Genomic DNA, 24628 nt, shown 5'->3' on the forward strand with positions numbered 1-24628 from the left:
CATCCCCATTTTATAGTTGAGGGAGCACTGGGGTAGATCCAAGGTGATGAGGTTGTCCCACGTGGGGCTCACAGTCTTCATCCCCATTTTATAGTTGAGGGAACTGAGGCCCAGGGAAGTTGTGACTTAATAATAATAATAATAATGTTGGTATTTAAGCGCTTACCATGTGCCAAGCACTGTTCTAAGCACTGGGGGAGATACAAGGTCGTCAGATTGTCCCACGTGGGGCTCACAGTCTTTGTCCCCATTTTATAGTTGCGGGAGCACTGGGGGAGATCCAAGGTGATCAGGTTGTCCCACGTGGGGCTCACGGTCTTCATCCCCATTTTATAGTTGAGGGAATTGAGGCCCGGGGAAGTTGTGACTTAATAATAATAATAATAATAATGTTGGTATTCGTTCATTCAATCATTCAGTCATATTGATTGAGCGCTTACTGTGTGCAGAGCACTGTACTAAGCGCTTATTTGTCCCCCGTGGGGCTCACAGTCTTCATCCCCATTTTATGGTTGCGGGAACACTGGGGAAGATCCAAGGTGATCAGGTTGCCCCACGTGGGGCTCAGAGTCTTCATCCCCATTTTATAGTTGAGGGAACTGAGGCCCAGGGAAGTTGGGACTTAATAATAATAATAATAATAATAATGTTGGTGTTTGGTAAGCGCTTACTATGTGCCAAGCTCTGTTCTAAGCACCGGGGGAGATACGAGGTCATCAGATTGTCCCACGTGGGGCTCACAGTCTTCATCCCCATTTTATAGTTGAGGGAACTGGGGCCCAGGGAAGCTAAGTGACTTAATAATAATAATAATAATAATGTTGGTATTTGTTAAGCGCTCACTACGTGCCAAGCACTGTTCTAAGCGCTGGGGGAGATACAAGATCGTCAGATTGTCCCACGTGGGGCTCACAGTCTTCATCCCCATTTTACAGTTGAGGGAACTGAGGCCCAGGGAAGTTGTGACTTAATAATAATAATAATGTTGGTTTTTGTTAAGTGCGTACTATGTGCCAAGCACTGTTCTAAGCACTGGGGGAGATACGAGGTCATCAGATTGTCCCCCGTGGGGCTCACAGTCTTCATCCCCATTTTATAGTTGAGGGAGCACTGGGGGAGATCCAAGGTGGTCAGGTTGTCCCACGTGAGGCTCACGGTCTTCATCCCCATTTTACTGTTGAGGGTACTGAGGCCCAGGGAAGTTAAGTGACATAATAATAATAATAATAATAATAATAATAATAATAATAATAGTAATGTTGGTATTTGTTAAGCACTTACTATGTGCCAAGCACTGTTCTAAGCTCCAGGGGAGATACAGGGTCATCAGATTGTCCCACGTGGGGCTCACAGTCTTCATCCCCATTTTACAGTTGAGGGAACTGAGGCCCAGGGAAGTTAAGTGACTTAATAATAATAATAATGTTGATATTTAAGTGCTTACTATGTGCCAAGCACTGTTCTAAGCACTGGGGGAGATACAAGGTGATCAGATTGTCCCACGTGGGGCTCACAGTCTTCATCCCCATTTTACAGTTGAGGGAACTGAGGCCCAGGGAAGTTAAGTGACTTAATAATAATAATAATATTGGTATTTGCTAAGCGCTTACTATGTGCCAAGCACTGTTCTAAGCACTGGGGAGGTTGCAAGGTGATCAGGTTGTCCCACGGGGGGCTCACAGTTTTAATCCCTATTTTACAGATGAGGCCACTGAGGCCCAGGGAAGTGAAGTGACTTGCCTAAAGTCACACAACTTATAAGCAGCAGAGTCGGGATTCGAACCCATGACCTCGGACTCCTAAGCCCGTGCTCTGGCCCTTAAGCCGTGCTGCTTCCCTAATCTCAACTACTACAAATAATCTCAACTATTACAAATAATAGAGAAGCAGCGTGGCTCAGTGGAACGAACACAGGCTTTGGAGTCAGAGGTCATGGGTTCAAATTCCGGCTCCGCCAATTGCCAGCTTTGGGACTTTGGGCAAGTCACTTCACTTCTCTGGGCCTCAGTTCCCTCATCTGTCAAATGGGGTTGAAGACTGTGAGCCCCCTGTGGGACAACCTGATCACCTTGTAATTTCTTCAGCGCTTAGAGCAGTGCTTTGCACAAAGTAAGGGCTTAATAAATGCTATTATTATTATTATTATTATTATTATTATTATTATTATTATAGCTACTTGGCATTCTCAGAACGTCCTCCAGTTTATGCACACCAAATACAAGGGGAACATGCTCGTGCAATCATTTCAACTCTTAAAGCAGAATAATAACAATAATAATAATGATGGCATTTGTTAAGCGCTTACTATGTGCAGAGCACATGTCTAAGTGCTGGGGGGGATACAAGGCGATCAAGTTGTCCCACGGGGTCTCACAGTCTTAATCCCCATTTTACAGATGAGGGAACTGAGGCTCAGGGAAATGAAGTGACTTGCCCAAGGTCACATAGCAGATGTGGCAGGGGAGGTATTCGAACCCGTGACCTCTGACTCCAAATAATAATAATAATAATAATGGTATTAAGCGCTTACTGTGTGCAAAGCACTGTTCTAAGCACTGGAGGGATACAAGGTGATCAGGTTGTCCAACGTGGGGCTCACAGTCTTAATCCTTACTTTACAGATGAGGGAACTGAGGCTCAGAGAAGTGAAGTGACTTGCCCAAGGTCACACAGCAGATGTGGCAGGGGTGGTATTCGAACCCATGACCTCCGACTCCAAATAATAATAATAATAATAATGGTATTTGTTAAGCGCTTACTCTGTGCAAAGCACTGTTTTAAGCACTGGAGGGATACAAGGTGATCAGGTTGTCCAACATGGGGCTCACGGTCTTAATCCCCATTTGACAGATGAGGGAACTGAGGCCCAGAGAAGTGAAGTGACTTGCCCAGAGTCACACAGCCGACAGTTGGCGGAGCCGGGATTGGAACCCATGACCTCTGACTCCAAAGCCCGGGCTGTGTCCACTGAGCCACGCTGCTCCTATGAGAACGCTCTGCAAGTTAATGCTCTTACTCAAAATGAATCCCCCATTCACACAGTGTTTTCAATCAATCAGTCGTATTTATTGAGCGCTTACTGTGTGCAGAGCACTGGACTAAGTGCTGGGAAAGTACAAGTCGGCAACATCTAGAGACGGTCCCTACCCAACAGCGGGCTCACAGTCTAGAAGCTCAGTCTGGGAAGGCCTCCTGGAGGAGGTGAGCTCTCAGTAGGAATGATAATGATGGCATGTATTAAGTGCTTACTATGTGCGAAGCGCTGGTCTAAGCACTGGGGAGGTTACAAGGTGATCAGGTTGCCCCACGGGGGGCTCTCAGTCTTCATCCCCATTTTCCAGATGGGGTCACTGAGGCACAGAGAATCAATCAGTCAATTGTATTTATTGAGCGCTTACTGTGTGCAGAGCACTGTACTAAGCGCTTGGGAAGTCCAAGTTGGCAACATCTAGAGACGGTCCCTACCCAACAGTGGGCTCACAGTCTAGAAGGGGGAGACAGAGAACAAAACAGAGAAGTGTAGTGACTTCCCCAAAGTCACCCAGCTGACAGTTGGTGGAGCCGGGATTTGAACCCATGACCTCTGACTCCAAAGCCCGGGCTCTTTCCACTGAGCCACGCTGCAGTGATGATTTTTAGGAAAGCCTGGAGGTTAGACGCCCAAGGGAGAAGAGCCAACCGGTTGGCCGTTCACCTCCGCATTTATTGGGCCCTTACTGAGTGCCTGTACTAAGCGATTGGGAGAGGACAATAAAGAGACACATTCATTCATTCGTTCAATTGTATTGAGCGCTTACCGTGTGCAGAGCACTGTACTAAGCGCTTGGGAAGTCCAAGTCGGCAACATCTAGAGACGGTCCCTACCCAACGACGGGCTCACAGGCTAGAAGGGGGAGATGGACGATAAAACAAAACACGTCGACAGCCAGTGAGTCCCCAAGTCACCGAGGAGGAAATGGTCCACAAAAAGGAAGAGAGTCAATCAACCAGTCGTATTTATTGAGCGCTTACTGTGTGCAGAGCACTGTACTAAGCGCTTGGGAAGTCCAAGTTGGCAACATATAGAGACGGTCCCTACCCAACAGTGGGCTCACAGGCTAGAAGGGGGAGATGGACGATAAAACAAAACACGTCGACAGCTGGTGAGTCCCCAAGTCACCGAGGAGGAAACGGTCCACAAAAAGGAAGTGAGTCAATCAACCAGTCATATTTATTGAGCGCTTACTGTGTGCAGAGCACTGTACTAAGCGCTTGGGAAGTCCAAGTTGGCAACATCTAGAGACGGTCCCTACCCAACAGTGGGCTCACAGCCTAGCAGTCGCCCAAAGACCCACGGCACGCCGGTGGTGGAGGTGGGATTGGAACCCAGGTCCTCGGACTCTCGAGCCCAGGCTCTTTCCACTAATCAATCAATCGTATTTATTGAGCGGGTACTGTGTGCAGAGCACTGGACTAAGCGCTTGGGAAGGACAAGTTGGCAACATATAGAGACAGTCCCTACCCAACAGTGGGCTCACAGTCTAAAAGGGGGAGACGGAGAACAAAACCAAACACCCTAACAAAATAAAATAAATAGAATAGATATGGACAAGTAAAATAATAGAGTAATAAATATGTACAAATATATGTACATATATACAGGTGCAGTGGGGAAGGGAAGGAGGTAAGATGAGGGGGATGGAGAGGGGGACGAGGGGCTCAGTCTGGGAAGGCCGCACCGCACTGGTTCCGCTTGCGGGGAGAGTCCAGTCCGTGGCCCAGGGGTGGCCACACCCGGGCCTGGAGGTTTGGGGTTTTGATAGGGATATTATTTATTCATTCTTTCATTCAATCGTATTTATTGAGCGCTTACTGTGTGCAGAGCACTGGACTAAGCGCTTGGGAAGTCCAAGTTGGCAACATCTAGAGACGGTCCCTACCCAACAGCGGGCTCACAGTCTAGAGGGGGGGAGACGGACAACGAAACAAAACATGTGGACGGGGGTCAAAATCGTCAGAACAAATAGAATTATAGTTATAGGCACATCATTAACAAAATAAACAGAATAGTAAATATGTACAAGTAAAATAGAGTAATAAATCTGTACAAACATGTATACTATACTGATATATATACATATAATATATTTTCATTCATTCAATCGTATTTATTGAGCGCTTACGGTGTGCAGAGCACTGGACTAAGCGCTTGGGAAGGACAAGTCGGCAACATGTAGAGACGGTCCCTACCCAACAGCGGGCTCACAGGCTAGAAATACGATTGATTGATTGATTGATAGAAGGGGGAGACGGACAATAAAACAAAACGTGGACAGGGGTCAAAATCGTCAGAACAAATAAAATTATAGTTATAGGCACATCATTAACAAAATAAATAGAATAGTAAATATGTACAAGTAAAATAGAGTAATAAATCTGTACGAACATATATACTATACTAATATATATATATACATATAATACGTTTTCATTCTTTCAGTCGTATTTATTGAACGCTTACTGTGTGCAGAGCACTGGACTAAGCGCTTGGGAAGAACAAGTCGGCAACATGTAGAGACAGTCCCTACCCAACAGTGGGCTCACAGTCTAGAAGGGGGAGACGGACAACAAAACAAAACATGTGGACAGGTGTCAAAATAGAACAAATAGAATTATAGTTATAGGCACATCATTAACAAAATAGAATAGTAAATATGTACAAGTAAAATAGAGTAATAAATCTGTACAAACATATATACTATACTAATATATATACAGATAAAAATATATATACATATATTAGAGAAGCAGTGTGGCTCAATGGAAAGAGCCCGGGCTTTGGAGTCAGAGGTCATGGGTTCAAATCCCGACTCCGCCACCTGTCAGCTGGGTGACTTTGGGCAAGTCACTTCGCTTCTCTGGGCCTCAGTGACCTCATCTGTAAAATGGGGATTAAGACTGTGAGCCCCCCGTGGGACAACCTCATCACCTTGGAACCTCCCCAGCGCTTAGAACAGTGCTTTGCACATAGTAAGCGCTTAACAAATCCCATTATTATTATTATATACAGGTGCTATGGGGATTAATAAATGCCATCATTATTATTATTATACAGGTGCTATGGGAAGGGGAAGGGGTAGGGAGGGGGAGAGGAAAGGGAGGACTCAGTCTTATTTAGGGTATATTTATGGTATTTGTTATGTGCCAGGCACTGTACTGAACAGCCTAGCGCCACCAAGAATACGGGCTTGGGAGTCAGAGGATGTGGGTTCCAATCCTGGCCCCACCACCTGTCTGCTGTGTGACCTCGTATCGTCCTCTCCCAAGCGCTTAGTTCAGCATTCTGCACAAAGTAGACTGCAAGCTCCTAGAGGATAGTAATAATAATGATGATGAAGATGGCATTTAATAAGCGCTTACTATGGGCAAAGCACTGTTCTAAGCGCTGGGGAGGTTACAAGGTGATCAGGTTGTCCCATGGGGGGCTCACAGGCTTCATCCCCATTTTCCAGATGAGGGAACTGAGGCCCAGAGAAGTGAAGTGACTTGCCCAAAGTCACCCAGCTGACAAGCGGCGGACTCGGGATTTGAACCCATGACCTCTGACTCCAAAGCCCGGGCTCTTTCCACTGAGCCACACTGGATCGTGTCGTGTATCATGTATCACCTGTCTCCATGTTTTGTTGTCTGTCTCCCCCTTCTAAGAAGTAGCGGGGCTCAGTGGAAAGAGCCCGGGCTTTGGAGTCAGAGGCCTTGGGTTCAAATCCCGGCTCCGCCACATGTCTGCTGTGTGGCCTTGGGCAAGTCACTTCTCGGAGCCTCAGTTCCCTCATCTGGAAAATGGGGATGAAGACTGGGAGCCCCCCCATGGGACAGCCTGATCACCTTGTATCCCCCCAGGCGCTTAGAATCAATCAATCAATCAATCAATAGTATTTATTGAGCGCTTACTGTGTGCAGAGCACTGTACTAAGCGCTTGGGAAGTCCAAGTTGGCAACATCTAGAGCCAGTCCCTACCCAACAGTGGGCTCACAGTCTAAAAGGGGGAGACAGAGAACAAAACCAAACATATTGACAAAATAAAATAAATAGAATAGATATGGACAAGTAACAGTGCCTTGCACATAGTAAGCGCTTAATAAATGCCATCATTATTATTATTATTAGAAGGGGGGGAGATAGACATCGAACCAAGGAAACAGACCCCTGGGCTCCTCGTTGGCCGCCCCTTCTCACGGCCAAAGAGTCTTTGCTCCGATGGGGCAGAGCTCACCTCCTCCAGGAGGCCTTCCTAGACTGAGCCCCCCCTTATCCTCTCCTCCTCCTCCCCTTCCCAAGCGCTTAGTACAGTGCCCTGCACACAGTAAGCGCTCAAACCAGCGCTTAGAACAGTGCTGTGCACATAATAAGCGCTTAATCAATGCCATCATTATAATAAATGCGATTGAATGAATGTACTGATCACGGAGAGAAGCCAAGTGGCTTAGCAACAAGAGCGAGGGCTTGGGAATCAGAGGACGTTCACTCATCCATTGTCGTATTTACTGAGCGCTTACTGTGTGCAGAGCACTGGACTAAGCGCTTGGGTAGTCCAGTTCAGCAAAAGATAGAGATAATCTATCTGGGGATTAATCAATCAATCAATCGTATTTATTGAGCGCTTACTGTGTGCAGAGCACTGTACTAAGCGCTTGGGAAGTACAAGTTGGCAGCATATAGAGACGGTCCCTACCCAACCGTGGGCTCACAGTCTAAAAGATGAAGACTGTGAGCCCCCCGTGGGACAACCTGATTACATTGTAACCTCCCCAGCGCTTCAAACAGTGCTTTGCACATAGTAAGCGCTTAATATGTATATATGTTTGTATGTGTTTATTACTCTATTTCATTTGTACGTATTTATTTTATTTTGTTAATATGTTTGGTTTTGTTCTCTGTCTCCCCCTTCTAGACTGTGAGCCCACTGTTGGGTAGGGACCGTCTCTAGATGCTGCCAACTTGGACTTCCCAAGCGCTTAGTACAGTGCTCTGCACACAGTAAGCGCTCAATAAATACGATTGAATGAATGAATGAATCCCTACCCAACCACTGGCTTACAGTTTAGAAGCAGCGGGGCTCAGTGGAAAGAGCCTGGACTTTGGAGTCAGAGGTCACGGGTTCAAATGCCGGCTCTGCCAATTGTCAGCTGGGTGACCTTGGGCAAGTCACTTCACTTCTCTGGGCCTCAGTGACCTCATCTGGAAAATGGGGATTAAGACTGTGAGCCCCCCCGAGGGACAACCTGGTCACCTTGTAACCTCCCCAGCGCTTAGAACAGTGCTTGGCACATAGTAAGCGCTTAATAAATGCCATTATTAATTAAGCGGCGGGGGGGGGGGGGGCGTGGACGTGGGTTCTAATCTTGGCTCTGCCACTTGTCAAGTGAGTGACTTTGGGCCAGTCACTTCACTTCTCTGGGCCTCAGTGACCTCATCTGTCAAATGGGGATGAAGACTGTGAGCCCCACAGGGGACAACCTGATCACCTTGTATCTACCCCGGCGCTTAGAACAGTGCTTGGCACATAGTAAGCGCTTAACAAATACCCCTTTCTCCCCCCTTCTAGCCTGTGAGCCCGCTGTTGGGTAGGGACCGTCTCTAGATGTTGCCAACTTGGACTTTCCAAGCGCTTAGTACAGTGCTCTGCACACAGTAAGCGCTCAATAAATACGATTGAATGAAATACCATTGTTATTATTGTTATTGTGTCTGTCAACTGTATTGTGTTGTACTCTCCCAGGTGCTTAGGACAGTGCTCTGCTCCTAGTAAGTGCTCAGGTTGGCTTAGACTGTGATCCCCATGCGGGACAGGGACTGTGTCTAATCTAATTAACTTGTACCTATCCCAGCGCTTAGGACAGTGTTTGAAATAATAATAATAATAATTATGGCATTTATTAAGCGCTTACTATGTGCAAAGCACTGTTCTAAGCGCTGGGGAGGTTACAGGGTGATCAGGTTGTCCCACGGGGGGCTCCCAGTCTTCATCCCCATTTGACAGATGAGGGAACTGGGGCACAGAGAAGTGAAGTGACCCACCCAAAGTCACCCAGCTGACAAGTGGCGGAGCCGGGATTCGAACCCCAGACCTCTGACTCCAAAGCCCGGGCTCTTTCCACTGAGCCACGCTGGGGGAAGGTTGAAGCACAGTAAGTGCTTAACGAATACTCCCCCGCAACCCGTACATCCCTCAAAAAGTGCTCAATTCATTCATTGTCAACCCCCACTCCCCCCCAAAAAGTGCTCAATTCATTCAGTCGTATTTATTGAGCACTTACTGTGTGCAGAGCACTGGACTGAGCGCTTGGGAAGTCAATAAATACCATCGATTGGTTGACTGATTAGCTGGTTGGTTGGAACCAACCCAGGTCAAGGCTGTGAAGCAGCGTGGCTCAGTGGAAAGAGCCCGGGCTTTGGAGTCGGAGGTCGTGGGTTCGAATCCCCGCTCTGCCAGTTGTCAGCTGGGTGACTGTTTTGTTGTCTGTCTCCCCCTTCTCAACTGTGAGCCCGCTGTTGGGTAGGGACCGTCTCTAGATGTTGCCGACTTGGACTTCCCAAGCGCTTAGTACAGCGCTCTGCACACAGTAAGCGCTCAATAAATACAACTGAATGAATGAAGGACTTTGGGCAAGTCACTGAACTTCTCTGTGCCTCAGTTCCCTCATCTCTACAATGGGGATGAAGACTGTGAGCCCCCCGTGGGACAACCTGATCGCCTTGTAACCTCCCCAGCGCTCAGAACAGTGCCTGGCACATAGTAAGCGCTTAATAAATGCCATTATTAAGCAACGTGGCCCAGTGGCTAGAGCCCAGGCCTGGGAGTTGGAAGGTCCTGGGTTCTAATCCCGGCTCCATCGTTTGTTTTTGTTTTGTTCTGTTCTGTCATCTGTCTCCCCCTTCTAGACTGTGAGCCCGCTGTTGGGTAGGGACCATCTCTATGTGTTGCCAATTTGTACTTCCCAAGCGCTTAGTCCAGTGCTCTGCACACAGTAAGCGCTCAATAAATACGATTGAATGAATGAATGAATGACCTTGGGAAAGCTGCTTCACTTCTCCGTGCCTCAGTTCCCTCATCCGTGGAATTGGGATGAAGACTGGGAGCCCTATTGTGGGACAGGGATTGTGTCAGTCGATCAATCAATCAATCGTATTTATTGAGCACTTACTGTGTGCAGAGCACTGGACTAAGCGCTTGGGAAGGCCAAGTTGGCAACATCTAGAGACGGTCCCTACCCAACAGCGGGCTCACAGGCTAGAAGGGGGAGACAGAGAACAAAACAAAACACATTAACAAAATAAAATAAATAGAATAGATATGTACAAGGAACCAACCTGATCATCTTGAATCTACCTCAGCGCTTAGCACAGTGCCCGGCAGACGGTAAGCGCTTAACAAATTCCGCCAAGGTGATTGATTATTATGTTTGAGTCTCCCCCTTCTAGACTGTGAGCCCACTGTTGGGTAGGGACTGTCTCTATATGTTGCCAACTTGGACTTCCCAAGCGCTTAGTACAGTGCTCTGCACACAGTAAGCGCTCAATAAATACGATTGATTGATTGATTGATTGTGACGGACGTGTCTGGACCAGTCAATCAATCAATCGGGTGGGAAGGCAGCCAGAGGTCGGGTCGGGGTGGGGATTTAAAGATTAATCCCGGGCGATTCCAATCCAGTCATCTCCTGGGGACATTCATTAATCATCAATCGTATTTATTGAGTGCTTACTATGTGCAGAACACTGTACTAAGCGCTTGGGAAGTACAAATTGGCAACATACAGAGACAGTCCCTACCCAACGGTGGGAGTCCCTACCCAACAGTCATTAATTCAGACATTAATTCAGTCGTATTTATTGCGCGCTTAAGGGCGTGCATTCATTCATTCATTCATTCAGTCGCATTTATTGAGCGCTTACTGCGTGCAGAGCACTGTACCAAGCGCTTCAAGTTGGCAATCAAGAGAGACAATCCCTGCCCACCCCGGGCTGACAGTCCAGAAGCAGCGTGGCCCAGTGGAGAGAGCCCGGGCTTTGGAGTCAGAGGTCACGGGTTCGAATCCCGGCTCCGCCACGTGTCTGCTGTGTGACCTTGGGCAAGTCACTTCACCTCCCTGAGCCAGTCGGCAATTAAGAGAGACAATCCCTGCCCACCCAGGGCTGACAGTCCAGAAGCAGCGTGCCTCAGTGGGGAGAGCCCGGGCTTTGGAGGCAGAGGTCATGGGTTCGAATCCCAGCTCCGCCACGTGTCTGCTGTGTGACCTTGGGCAAGTCACTTCACTTCCCTGAACCTCAGTTACCTCAGCGGTAAAATGGGGGTGAGGACTGTGAGCCCCAGGTGGGACAACCTCATCACCTTGTATCCCTCCCCCAGCGCTTAGAACAGTGCTTTGCACATAATAAGCGCTTTATAAATGCCATTATTATTATTATTATTATTATTATTATTGTTATAGAAGCAGGGGAGACAGACATCGAACCAGACTGAGCCCCTTCCTTCCTCTCCCCCTCGTCCCCCTCTCCATCCCCCCCATCTTACCTCCTTCCCTTCCCCACAGCACCTGTATATGTGTATATATGTTTGTACATATTTATTACTCTATTTATTTATTTTACTTGTACATATCCTATTTATTTTATTTTGTTAGTATGTTTGCTTTTGTTCTCTGTCTCCCCCTTTTAGACTGTGAGCCCACTGTTGGGTAGGGACTGTCTCTAGATGTTGCCAATTTGTACTTCCCAAGCGCTTAGTACAGTGCTCTGCACATAGTAAGCGCTCAATAAATACGATTGATGATGATGATGATGATGAACCAAGGAAACAGGCCCCTGGGCTCCTCGTTGGCCGCCCCTTCTCTCGGTCCCCCACCCCGCCAGACAGTCTTTGCTCCGATGGGGCAGAGCTCACCTCCTCCAGGAGGCCTTCCCAGACTGAGCATCCCCCTTCTCCTCCCCTTCCCACAGCTCTTGTGTATATCTGTACATATTCATTACTCTTATTTTATTAATAACTTATTAATTATTTTATCCATTATTATTTTATCAATGATTTATTATTTATAATCCTATTCATTCTGACTGTATTGCCGCCCGTCTACTTGTTTTGTTTCGTTGTCTCCCCTCTTCTAGACTGTGAGCCCGCTGTTGGGTGGGGGCCGTCTCTCTCTGTGGCCGAATTGTCCTTCCCAAGCGCTTAGTCCAGTGCTCTGCACACAGGAAGCGCTCAATAAATAACGACTGAATGAGTGAGGTGGGGCAGAGAAGGGTGGGGTGTGTGAGCGGGTGCCCCCCCCCAAAGAGAGAAGAAAAGAGAGAAGCAATCAATCAATCAATCAATCAATCGTATTTATTGAGCGCTTACTGTGTGCAGAGCACTGTACTAAGCGCTTGGGAAGAAGCAGCGTGGCTCAGTGGAAAGAGCCCGGGCTTTGGAGTCGGAGGTCATGGGTTCCAATCCCGATCAGCTGTGTGACTTTGGGCAAGTCGCTTCTCCGGGCCTCAGTGACCTCATCTGGAAAATGGGGATGAAGACTGGGAGCCCCCCCCGTGGGACAACCTGATCACCTTGTTAATCTCTCCAGCGCTTAGAACAGTGCTTGGCATATAGTAAGCGCTTAATAGATGCTATCCCCCCCAAAAAAGGCCCCACCCTGACGCCCCCCCACCCCCTTCTTTCACCAGTACCCCAACGAAGCCCCCGAGATCTCCATCCGGAACCCCCGAGGGCTGTCCGATGAGCAGATCCACAAGTGAGTGTTGGGGCCGTTTCGGGGGGTGAGGGACCGGCGGTGGGGGGTGGGAGAAGGGGTTGGGGCTGAGTGTTGCCCCCCCTCACCCTGACCCCTGACCCCCGACCCCTGACCCCCGACCTCTCCCGGCAGGATTTCCCAGGCGCTGAGCCACGTGGCCGAAGCCGGGCTGGGCGGCGCCGTCCTGTACGAGCTCATCGAGGTAAGGAGGCAGCCGGGCCCCGGGACGCCCCTCACCCCCTGGTCCCCCTCGTCCCCAGGGCGTCAGGGATGCGGAGCTGCGGTGGGCCAGGGATCGGAGCGGCGGTGGGCCGGGATCCTTGGGCTAGAGGGATTCCAGAGTAGGGATGGAGCTGACACGGCCCTAGGGGGTGACCGCTTCCTAGACCCAAACCGTGCTCTCTCTCCTTCTCTCCCTCTCCCCCATCTTCCTCTCTCCATCTTCCTTTCTTCCCCCTCCCTCTCTATCCTCTCCTTTTCTTCCCTTCTCCCTCTTCCTCCCTCTCTTTTCTTTCCCTTCTCCCTCCCTCTCTTCCTTTCCCCCTTCTTCTCTCTCTCCCCCCTTCTCTTCTCCCCCCTTTCTTCCCCCCATCCTCTCCTTTTCTTCCCTTCCCCCTCTTCCTCCCTATCTTTTCTTTCCCTTCTCCCTTTCTCCTTCCCTCTCTTCCTTTCCCCCTCTTTCTCTCTCCCCCCTTCTATTCTCCCCCCTTTCTTCCTCCCTCCCTCTCTGTCCCTCTCCCTTTCTTCCCTTCCGCCTCTTCCTCCCTATCTTTTTTTCCTTTCTCTTTCTCCTTCCCTCTCTTCCTTTCCCCCTTTTTCTCTCTCCCCCCTTCTCTTCTCCCCTCTTTCTTCCCCCTCCCTCTCTGTCCCTCTCCCTTTCTTCCCTTCCCCCTCTTCCTCCCTATCTTTTCTTTCCCTTCTCCCTTTCTCCTTCCCTCTCTTCCTTTCCCCCTTTTTCTCTCTCCCCCCTTCTCTTCTCCCCTCTTTCTTCTCCCTCCCTCTCTGTCCCTCTCCCTTTCTTCCCTTCCCCCTCTTCCTCCCTTCCTTTTCTTTCCCTTCTCCCTTTCTCCTTCCCTCTCTTCCTTTCCCCCTCTTTCTCTCTCCCCCCTTCTCTTCTCCCCCCTCCCTCTCTGTCCCTCTCCCTTTCTTCCCTTTCCCCTCTTCCTCCCTTCCTTTTCTTTCCCTTCTCCCTTTCTCCTTCCCTCTCTTCCTTCCCCCCCTTTCTCTCTCCCCCCTTCTCTTCTCCCCCTCCCTCTCTGTCCCTCTCCCTTTCTTCCCTTTCCCCTCTTCCTCCCTTCCTTTCCCCCTCTTTCTCTCTCCCCCCTTCTCTTCTCCCCCCTCCCTCTCTGTCCCTCTCCCTTTCTTCCCTTTCCCCTCTTCCTCCCTTCCTTTTCTTTCCCTTCTCTTCCTTTCCCCCTCTTTCTCTCTCCCCCCTTCTCTTCTCCCCCCTCCCACTCTGTCCCTCTCCCTTTCTTCCCTTCCCCCTCTTCCTCCATGGCTTTTCTTTCCCTTCTCCCTTTCTCCTTCCCTCTCTTCCTTTCCCCCTTTCTCTCTCTCTCCCTCTCTTCTCTTCTTCCCCCCTTTCTTTTTTTTATGCCTTTTATTAAGTGCTTACTATGTGCAAAGCACTGTTCTAAGCGCTGGGGAGGTTACAAGGTGATCAGGTTGTCCCACGTGGGGCTCACAGTCTTCATCCCCATTCTCCAGATGAGGGAACTGAGGCCCAGAGAAGTGAAGTGACTTGCCCAAAATCACCCAGCTGACAAGTGGCGGAGCCGGGATTTGAACCCATGACCTCTGACTCCCAAGCCCGGGCTCTTTTCCACTGAGCCACGCTGCTCCTCCATAATAACGATGGTATTTGTTAAGCGCTTACTATGTGCTGAGCACTGTTCTGGGCTCAGTGGAAAGAGCCCGGGCTTCGGAGTCAGAGGTTATGGGTTCAAATCCCGGCTCCACCACACGTCTGCGGTGTGACTTCGGGCAAGTCACTTCACTTCTCTGGGCCTCAGTTACCTCATCTGTAAAATGGGGATGAAGTCTGTGGGTTCTAATAATAATAATAATAATGATGATGGCATTTATTAAGCACTTACTATGTGCCAAGCACTGTTCTAAGCACTGGGGAGGTTACAAGGTGATCAGATTGTCCCGCGGGGGGCTCACAGTCTTAATCCCAGGCCTTCCCAGACTGAGCCCCTTCCTTCCTCTCCCCCTCCTCCCCCTCTCCATCCCCCCCGCCTTACCTCCTTCCCCTCCCCACAGCACCTGTATATATGTTTGTCCAGATTTATTACTCTATTTTACTTGCACATATTTATTCTGTTTATTTCATTTTGTTAGTATGTTTTGTTTTGTTGTCCGTCTCCCCCTTCTAGCCTGTGAGCCCACTGTTGGGTAGGAACCATCTCTAGATGTTGCCAACTTGGACTTCCCAAGCGCTTCGTACAGTGCTCTGCACACAGTAAGCGCTCATTAAATACGATTGAATGAATGAATCCCCTTTTGACAGATAATAATAATAATAATGGCATTTATTAAGCGCTTACTATGTGCAAAGCACTATTCTAAGCGCTGGGGAGGTTACAAGGTGATCAGGTTGTCCCGCGTGGGGCTCAGTCTTAGTCCCCATTTTACAGATGAGGTAACTGAGGCCCAGAGAAGTGAAGTGACTTGCCCAAAGTCACCCAGCTGACAATTGGCGGAGCCGGGATTTGAACCCGTGACCTCTGCTTCCAAAGCCCGGGCTCTTTCCCACTGAGATCAAGCTGCTTCTCTAAAGCAGATGAGGGACAGATGAGGGAACTGAGGCCCAGAGAAGTGAAGTGACTTGCCCAGCGTCACACAGCTTAGTCCAGTGCTCTGCACACAGTAAGCGCTCAATAAATACGATTGAGTGAATTAACACAGATGACAATGGGTGGAGCCGGGATCTAGACTGTGAGCCCACTGTTGGGCAGGGACCGTCTCTATATGTTGCCAACTTGGACTTCCCAAGCGCTTAGTCCAGTGCTCTGCACACAGTAAGCGCTCAATAAATACGATTGATTGATTGATTTGAACCCGTGACTTCTGACTCCAAAGCCCGGGCTCTTTCCACCAAGCCACGTCCCGGCTCTGCCGCTCATCTGCCGTGTGTGACCTTGGGTGAGTCGCTTCATTCATTCCGTCGTATTTATTGAGCGCTTGCTGTGTGCAGAGCACTGGACTAAGCGCTGGGGAAGTACAGTTCGGCAACACTTCTCTGGGCCTCAGTTGCCTCATCTGTAAAATGGGGATTAGGATTGTGAGCCCCACGGGGGACAGGGACTGTGTCCAACTTGATTGGAGCTAGAGGAAGCAGCATGGCTTAGTGGCTAGAGCATTAGAGGACCTGAGTTCTATTCATTCATTCATTCATTCAATCGTATTTATTGAGCGCTTCCTGTGTGCAGAGCACTGGACTAAGCGCTTGGGAAGTCCAAGTTGGCAACATCTGGAGACGGTCCCTACCCAACAGCGGGCTCACGGTCTAGAAGGGGGAGACAGAGAACAAAACTTATTAACAAATTAACAAAATAAAAGGAATAGAATAAATATGTACAAATATAATAACAAAATATAATAATAATAATAATAATATATTATAAACAATATAATAATAATAATAAGTAATAAAAAGCCGGGTTCTAGTCCCGGCTCTGCCACTCATCTGCTGCGTGTGACCTTGGGCAAGTCACCTTTTTTTTTAATGGCATTTATTAAGCGCTTACTATGTGCCAAGCATTCATTCATTCAGTCGTATTTATTGAGCGCTTACTGTGTGCAGAGCACTGGACTAAGCGCTTGGGAAGTCCAAGTTGGCAACATCTAGAGGCGGTCCCTACCCAGCAGTGGGCTCACAGTCTAGAAGGGGGAGACAGACAACGAAACAAAACATATTAACATATTAAAAAATAAAATAAATAGAATAAATATGTGCCAATAAAATATAATAATAATATATTATAAATTATATACTAATAATAAATAATAAAAAGCTGAGTTCTAGTCCCAGCTCTGCCACTCATCTGCTGCATGTGACCTTGGGCAAGTCACTTTTTTTTTTTTTTAGGGCATTTATTAAGTGCTTACTATGTGCAAAGCATTCATTCATTCAGTCGTATTTATTGAGTGCTTACTGTGTGCAGAGCACTGGACTAAGCGCTTGGGAAGTCCAAGTTGGCAACATCTAGAGGCGGTCCCTACCCAGCAGTGGGCTCACACTCTAGAAGGGGGAGACAGAGAACAAAACCAAACTTATTAACAAATTAACAAAATAAAATAAATAGAATAAATATGTACAAATAAAATGTAATAATATTATAAATAATATATTAATAGTAAATAATAAAAAGCTGGGTTCTGGTCCCGGCTCTGCCACTCATCTGCTGTGTGTGAACTTGGGCAAGTCACTTTTTCTTTTTTAGGGCATTTATTAAGCACTTACTATGTGCAAAGCATTCATTCATTCAATTGTATTTATTGAGCGCTTACTGTGTGCAGAGCACTGGACTAAGCGCTTGGGAAGGACAAGTCGGCAACATCTAGAGACGGTCCCTACCCTACAGCAGGCTCACAGTCTAGTAAGGGGAGACAGAGAACAAAACGAAACATATTAACAAATTAACAAAATAAAATGAATAGAATAAATATGTACAAATAAAAAATAATAAAAAATAAATAATATAATGTTATGAATAATATATTAATAATAAATAATAAAAAGCCAGGCTGTAGTCCCGGCTCTGCCACTTGTCTGCTTCGTGTGACCTTGGGCAAGTCACTTTTTTTTTGGCATTTATTAAGCGCTTACTATGTGCAAAGCATTCATTCATTCATTCAATCGTATTTATTGAGCGCTTACTGTGTGCAGAGCACTGGACTAAGCGCTTGAGAAGTCCAAGTTGGCAACATATAGAGATGGTCCCTACCCAACAGCTGGCTCACAGTCTAGAAGGGGGAGACAGACAACAAAACAAAACATTTTAACAAATTAACAAAAAATAAATAGAATAAGTATGTACAAATAAAAAAATAAAAAATTAATAATATAATAATATATTAGAAATAATATATTAATAATAAATAATAAAAAGCCGGGTTCTAGTCCCAGCTCTGCCACTCGTCTGCTGCGTGTGACCTTGGGCAAGTCACTTTTTTTTTTACGGCATTTATTAAGCGCTTACTATGTGCAAAGCACTGTTCTAAGCACTGGGGAGGTTCCAAGGTGATCAGGTTGTCCCACGGGGGGCTCACAGTCTTCATCCCCATTTTCCAGATGAGGGAACTGAGGCCCAGAGAAGTGAAGCGACTCGCCCAAAGTCACCCAGCTGACAGTTGGCGGAGCCGGGATTTGAACCCGTGACCTCCGACTCCAAAGCCCGGGCTCTTTCCACTGAGCCACGCTGCTTCTGTGGGTCTCGGTTCCCTCCTCTGTAAAATTGGGGATAAGACCGTGAGCCCCACGTGGTCCCCAGTGCTTGGCACGTAGAATGTGCGTAACCCAGCGCTTAGAACAGTGCTTTGCACATAGTAAGCGCTTAACAAATACCGTTAAAAAAAACAACAACAAAAAAACAAGTACCATAATCGTTATTTTTATCACCTACCCCAGCAGAAGCAGCGTGGCTCAGTGGAAAGAGCACGGGCTTTGGAGCCAGAGGTCATGGGTTCGAACCCCGGCTCCACCACCTGTCTGCTGTGTGACCTTGGGCAAGTCACTTAACTTCTCGGAGCCTCAGTTACCTCATCTGTAAAATGGGGATGATAACTGTGAGCCCCATGCGGGACAACCTGATCACCTTGTATCCCCCCCAGCGCTTAGAACGGTGCTTTGCACATAGTAAGCGCTTAACAAATGTCATTATTATTATTATTACTTAGTACAGTGCCTGGCACATAGAAAGCGCTTAACAAATGCCATAAATAAAAAAAAAAAAAATCCAGGGTGAGCCCCTTAAGGGATGGGGACTGTGTCGAATTCCCCTCTGCGTCTTCTCGTTAAGCGCTTAGCACAGTGCCCCGCACTCAGAGCTTAATAAACACTCTACGGCTCCTGTCCCACCTAGGGTCTCTCTAATCAGCGCTTAGAACAGTGCTTTGCACGTAGTAAGCGCTTAACAAATGCCATCATTATTATTATTATTAATCAGAGAAGCAGCGTGGCTCAGTGGAAAAAGCCCCGGCTTTGGAGTCAAGGGTCGTGGGTTCAAATCCCGGCCCCGCCAACTCAGCCGTGTGACTTGGGGCGAGGCACCTCACTTCTCTGGGCCTCAGTTCCCTCATCTGTCAAATGGGGATGAAGCCTGTGAGCCCCCCGTGGGACAGCCCGATCACCTTGTCACCTCCCCAGCGCTTAGAACAGTGCTTTGCACATAGTAAAACGCTTAATAAATGCCGTAAAAAAAAAGTGACTTTTACACTGTGAGCCCACTGTTGGGTAGGGACTGTCTCTATATGTTGCCAATTTGTACTTCCCAAGCGCTTAGTACAGTGCTCTGCACATAGTAAGCGCTCAATAAATGCGATTGATGATGATGATAGTAAGCACACGTGAGTGTTTTGCACACAGTAAGCGCTCAGTGAATGCGACTGAATAAACGCCGCCGTTAGGGCTTCCGATCTCAGGGGGGAGACCAGGTATCGACTCCCCATTGAACAGATGAGGAGACCGAGGCCCGGAGAGGTGCGGTGACCAGGCCAAGGTCACGCGGCCGAGCCGCGATTAGAACCCGGGGTCTCCCGTCTCTCCCGCTGCAGAAGGGGAAGGAGATCCTCACGCGCAACAATGTCCCCCACGGACAGTGTGTCATCTGCCTGTACGGCTTCCAGGTGAGGGGCGCGGGGTCACGGGACCGGGCAATCAATCAATCGATCAATCGTACTTATTGAGCGCTTACTGTGTGCAGAGCACTGGACTAAGCGTTAAGGGGCTCCGCGGCGGGGAGAGGGGCGGAGGATGGACGAAACCCAGGGCCGACCCATTCAGTCGTCTTTATTAATAATAATAATAATGATGATGGCATTTGTTAAGCGCTTACTATGTGCAAAGCACCGTTCTAAGCGCTGGGGGGGGTTACGAGGTGATCAGGTTGTCCCACGGGGGGCTCACAGTCTTAATAATAATAATAATGATGGCATTTGTTAAGCGCTTACTATGTGCAAAGCACCGTTCTAAGCGCTGGGGAGCTTACGAGGTGATCAGGTTGCCCCACGGGGGGCTCACAGTCTTAATAATAGTAATAATGGCATTTGTTAAGCGCTTACTATGTGCAAAGCACCGTTCTAAGCGCTGGGGAGTTTACGAGGTGATCAGGTTGTCCCACGGGGGGCTTACAGTCTTCATAATAATAATAATGGCATTTGTTAAGCGCTTACTATGTGCAAAGCACTGTTCTAAGCGCTGGGGAGTTTACAAGGTGATCAGGTTGTCCCACGGGGGGCTCACAGTCTTAATAATAATATTGGCATTTGTTAAGCGCTTACAATGTGCAAAGCACCGTTCTAAGCGCTGGGGAGTTTACGAGGTGATCAGGTTGTCCCACGGGAGCTCACAGTCTTCATAATAATAATAATGGCATTTGTTAAGCGCTTACTATGTGCATAGCACTGTTCTAAGCGCTGGGGGGGTTACGAGGTGATCAGGTTGTCCCACGGGGGGCTCACAGTCTTAATAATAGTAATAATGGCATTTGCTAAGCGCTTACTATGTGCAAAGCACTGTTCTAAGTGCTGGGGAGCTTACGAGGTGATCAGGTTGTCCCACGGGGGGCTCACAGTCTTAATAATAATAATAATGATGGCATTTGTTAAGCGCTTACTATGTGCAAAGCACTGTTCTAAGCGCTGGGGAGTTTACAAGGTGATCAGGTTGTCCCACGGGGGGCTCACAGTCTTAATAATAATCAGTCAATCAATCAGTCGTATTTATTGAGCGCTTACTGTGTGCAGAGCACTGTACTAAGCTCTTGGGAAGTACACGTTGGCAACATCTAGAGACGGTCCCTACCCAGCAGTGGGCTCACCGTCTAGAAGGGGGAGACAGACAACAAAACCAAACATATTAAGAAAATAAAATAAGTAGAATAGATATGTACCAGTAAAATAAATAAATAAATAGAGTAATAAATATGTACAATCAGACACATTCCCTAACCATAACGAGCTCAAAGTGTAGAGGGGGAGACAAACGTTTAACCTTCTTTTTTTTTTTTTTTTTTTTTTGGTCCAATGTGACAGAATCATCCCGCAGGGCGACCAGGGCCTGGACGTAACAGAATAATAATAATAATAATGGCATTTGTTAAGCGCTTACTATGTGCAAAGCACCGTTCTAAGCGCTGGGGAGCTAACGAGGTGATCAGGTTGTCCCACGGGGGGCTCCCAGTCTTCATCCCCATTTTCCAGATGAGGGAACTAAGGCCCAGAGAAGCGAAGTGACTTGCCCAAAGTCCCACAGCTGACAAGTGGCGGAGCTGGGATTTGAACCCACGACCTCTGACTCCAAAGCCCGGGCTCTGTCCACTGAGCCACGCTGCTTCCTGTGTACAGGGTGCTGTACTAAGCGTCTGGGAGAGTCCAATACAACAACCAACAGACACCCCCCCCCGCCCCCGCACCGCTGGCACCGCGGAGGAAACCGCAGGGTGGGGTGTCATTAATAATAATAATAATAATGATAGCATTTATTAATCAGACAGTGAGCCCACTGTTGGGTAGGGACTGTCTCTATATGCTGCCAATTTGTACTTCCCAAGCGCTTAGTCCAGTGCTCTGCACACCGTAAGCGCTCAATAAATACGATTGATGATTGATATTAAGTGCCGGCTATGTGCAAAGCACCGGTCTAAGCGCTGAGCCCTGTTCTAGTCACGACGGTATCTGTTAGGCGCTTACTATGTGCCGAGCGCTCTTCTGAGCGTCTAGGCTGTGATACCGCCGTGGGGTCGGGCCCGTCTCTCGATGTCGCCGACTTGTCCTTCCCGAGCGCTCAGTCCAGCGCCCTGCACACAGTAAGCATATCTATTCTATTTATTTTATTTTGTTGGTATGTTTGGTTTTGTTCTCCGTCTCCCCCTTTTCGACTGTGAGCCCACTGTTGGGTAGGGACCGTCTCTAGATGTTGCCAATTTGGACTTCCCAAGCGCTTAGTACAGTGCTCTGCACATCGTAAGCGCTCAATAAATATGATTGATGATGATGATGAGTAAGCGCCCGATAAATACGACTGAATGAATGACGGAAAAGTGCAGCGGTCAGCGTGGCCGGAGTCCGGCGGGGGGGGCTGGGACCGGGAGTTTGGGGGGCGGCGGATCCCTCCCGCCCCCGCCGGGAAGGCTTCCCGGATTCCCGCCCCCCCCCCCCGCCGGGAGCTGAGTTTTCCGACTCTGCAGGAGAAAGAGGCGTTTACCAAGACGCCCTGCTACCACTACTTCCACTGCCACTGCCTGGCCCGCTACGTCCAGCACATGGAACAGGAAATCCGGGCCCGCCGGGAGGAGGAGGACCGCCGCCAGCAGCAGCAGCAGCAGCAACCGAGGCCGGCGGCCCCCGCCGCGGACCAGGCACGGAAAACCCGCCCCTTCCCCCCCCCCCCCCCCCCGCCGGGACGCCCCGGCCCCCCACCTCCGCCTTCCCCCGGACCACTGGGGAGGTTCCAAGGTGATCAGGTTGTCCCACGGGGGGCTCCCGGTCTTCATCCCCGTTTTCCAGATGAGGGAACTGAGGCCCAGAGAAGTGAAGTGACTTGTCCAAAGTCACACAGGTGACAAGAGACAGAGGTGGGATTTGAACCCATGACCTCTGACTCCAAAGCCGGGGCTCTTTCCACTGGGCCACACTGCCTTTCTGTCGTTAATGGTATTTATTCAGCGCTTACTATGTGCAAAGCACTGTCCTAAGCGCTGGGGAGGTTCCAAGGTGATCAGGTTGCCCCACGGGGGGCTCCCAGTCTTCATCCCCATTTTACAGATGAAGTAACTGAGGCCCAGAGAAGTAAAGTGACTTGCCCAAAGTCACACAGCTGCCAAGTGGTGGAGCTGGGATTTGAACTCATGACCTCTGACTCCAAAGCCAGGGCTCTTTCCACTGGGCCACACTGCCTTTCTGTCGTTAATGGTATTTATTCAGCGCTTACTATGTGCAAAGCACTGTCCTAAGCGCTGGGGAGGTTCCAAGGTGATCAGGTTGCCCCACGGGGGGCTCCCAGTCTTCATCCCCATTTTACAGATGAAGTAACTGAGGCCCAGAGAAGTAAAGTGACTTGCCCAAAGTCACACAGCTGCCAAGTGGTGGAGCTGGGATTTGAACTCATGACCTCTGACTCCAAAGCCAGGGCTCTTTCCACTGAGCCACACTGCCTTTCTGTCGTTAATGGTATTTATTAAGCGCTTACTATGTGCAAAGCACTGTTCTAAGCGCTGGGGAGGTTCCAAGGTGATCAGGTTGTCCCACGGGGGGCTCCCAGTCTTCATCCCCATTTTACAGATGAAGTAACTGAGGCCCAGAGAAGTAAAGTGACTTGCCCAAAGTCACACAGCTGCCAAGTGGTGGAGCTGGGATTTGAACTCATGACCTCTGACTCCAAAGCCAGGGCTCTTTCCACTGAGCCACACTGCCTTTCTGTCGTTAATGGTATTTATTAAGCGCTTACTATGTGCAAAGCACTGTTCTAAGCGCTGGGGAGGTTCCAAGGTGATCAGGTTGTCCCACGGGGGGCTCCCAGTCTTCATCCCCATTTTACAGATGAAGTAACTGAGGCCCAGAGAAGTAAAGTGACTTGCCCAAAGTCACACAGCTGCCAAGTGGTGGAGCTGGGATTTGAACTCATGACCTCTGACTCCAAAGCCAGGGCTCTTTCCACTGGGCCACACTGCCTTTCTGTCGTTAATGGTATTTATTCAGCGCTTACTATGTGCAAAGCACTGTTCTAAGCGCTGGGGAGGTTCCAAGGTGATCAGGTTGCCCCACGGGGGGCTCCCAGTCTTCATCCCCATTTTACAGATGAAGTAACTGAGGCCCAGAGAAGTAAAGTGACTTGCCCAAAGTCACACAGCTGCCAAGTGGTGGAGCTGGGATTTGAACTCATGACCTCTGACTCCAAAGCCCAGGCTTTTTTCCACTGAGCCACACTGCTTTTCTATCACTAATGGTATTTATTAAGTGCTTACTACGTGCAAAGCACTGTTCTAAGCGCTGGGGAGGTTCCAAGGTGATCAGGTTGTCCCACGGGGGGCTCCCAGTCTTCATCCCCATTTTCCAGGTGAGGGAACTGAGGCCCAGAGAAGTGACTTGCCCAGAGTCCCACAGCTGACACCTGGCAGAGCCTGGGATTTGAACCCATGACCTCTGACTCCAAAGCTAGGGCTCTTTCCACAGAGCCACACTGCTTTTCTATCGTTAATGGTATTTATTAAGCGCTTACTACGTGCAAAGCACTGTTCTAAGCGCTGGGGAGGCTCCAAGGTGATCAGGTTGTCTCATGGAGGGCTCAAAGTCTTCATCCCTATAATAATAATAATAATAATGGCATTTATAAAGTGCTTACTACGTGCAAAGCACTGCTCTAAGCACTGGGGAGGTTCCAAGGTGATCAGGTTGTCCCACGGGGGCTCACAGTCTTCATCCCCATTTTACAGATGAGGGAACTGAGGCCCAGAGAAGTGACTTGCCCAAAGTCCCACAGCTGACACCTGGCGGAGCCCGGGATTTGAACCCATGACCTCTGACTCCAAAGCCAGGGCTCTTTCCAGTGAGCCACACTGCTTTTCTATCGTTAATGGTATTTATTAAGTGCTTACTATGTGCAAAGCACTGTTCTAAGCGCTGGGGGAGATACAAGGTG

The 24628-nt window shown here is 48.7% G+C and overlaps 1 protein-coding gene across 1 annotated transcript in view; it reads left to right on the forward strand.

Annotated features, from left to right (window-relative positions):
- Positions 1-24628, forward strand: part of RNF25 (ring finger protein 25) — a 61651-nt gene that overhangs the window by 27033 nt on the left and 9990 nt on the right. Inside the window, exons 4-7 of the mRNA XM_038748197.1 lie at positions 12698-12765; positions 12898-12967; positions 19546-19617; positions 22179-22349. Of these exons, the coding sequence (XP_038604125.1) occupies positions 12698-12765; positions 12898-12967; positions 19546-19617; positions 22179-22349 (381 nt within the window). The remainder of the gene's footprint in view (positions 1-12697; positions 12766-12897; positions 12968-19545; positions 19618-22178; positions 22350-24628) is intronic.

Source organism: Tachyglossus aculeatus, chromosome 1 (assembly GCF_015852505.1).
Source record: "Tachyglossus aculeatus isolate mTacAcu1 chromosome 1, mTacAcu1.pri, whole genome shotgun sequence".
NCBI lineage: Eukaryota > Metazoa > Chordata > Mammalia > Monotremata > Tachyglossidae > Tachyglossus > Tachyglossus aculeatus.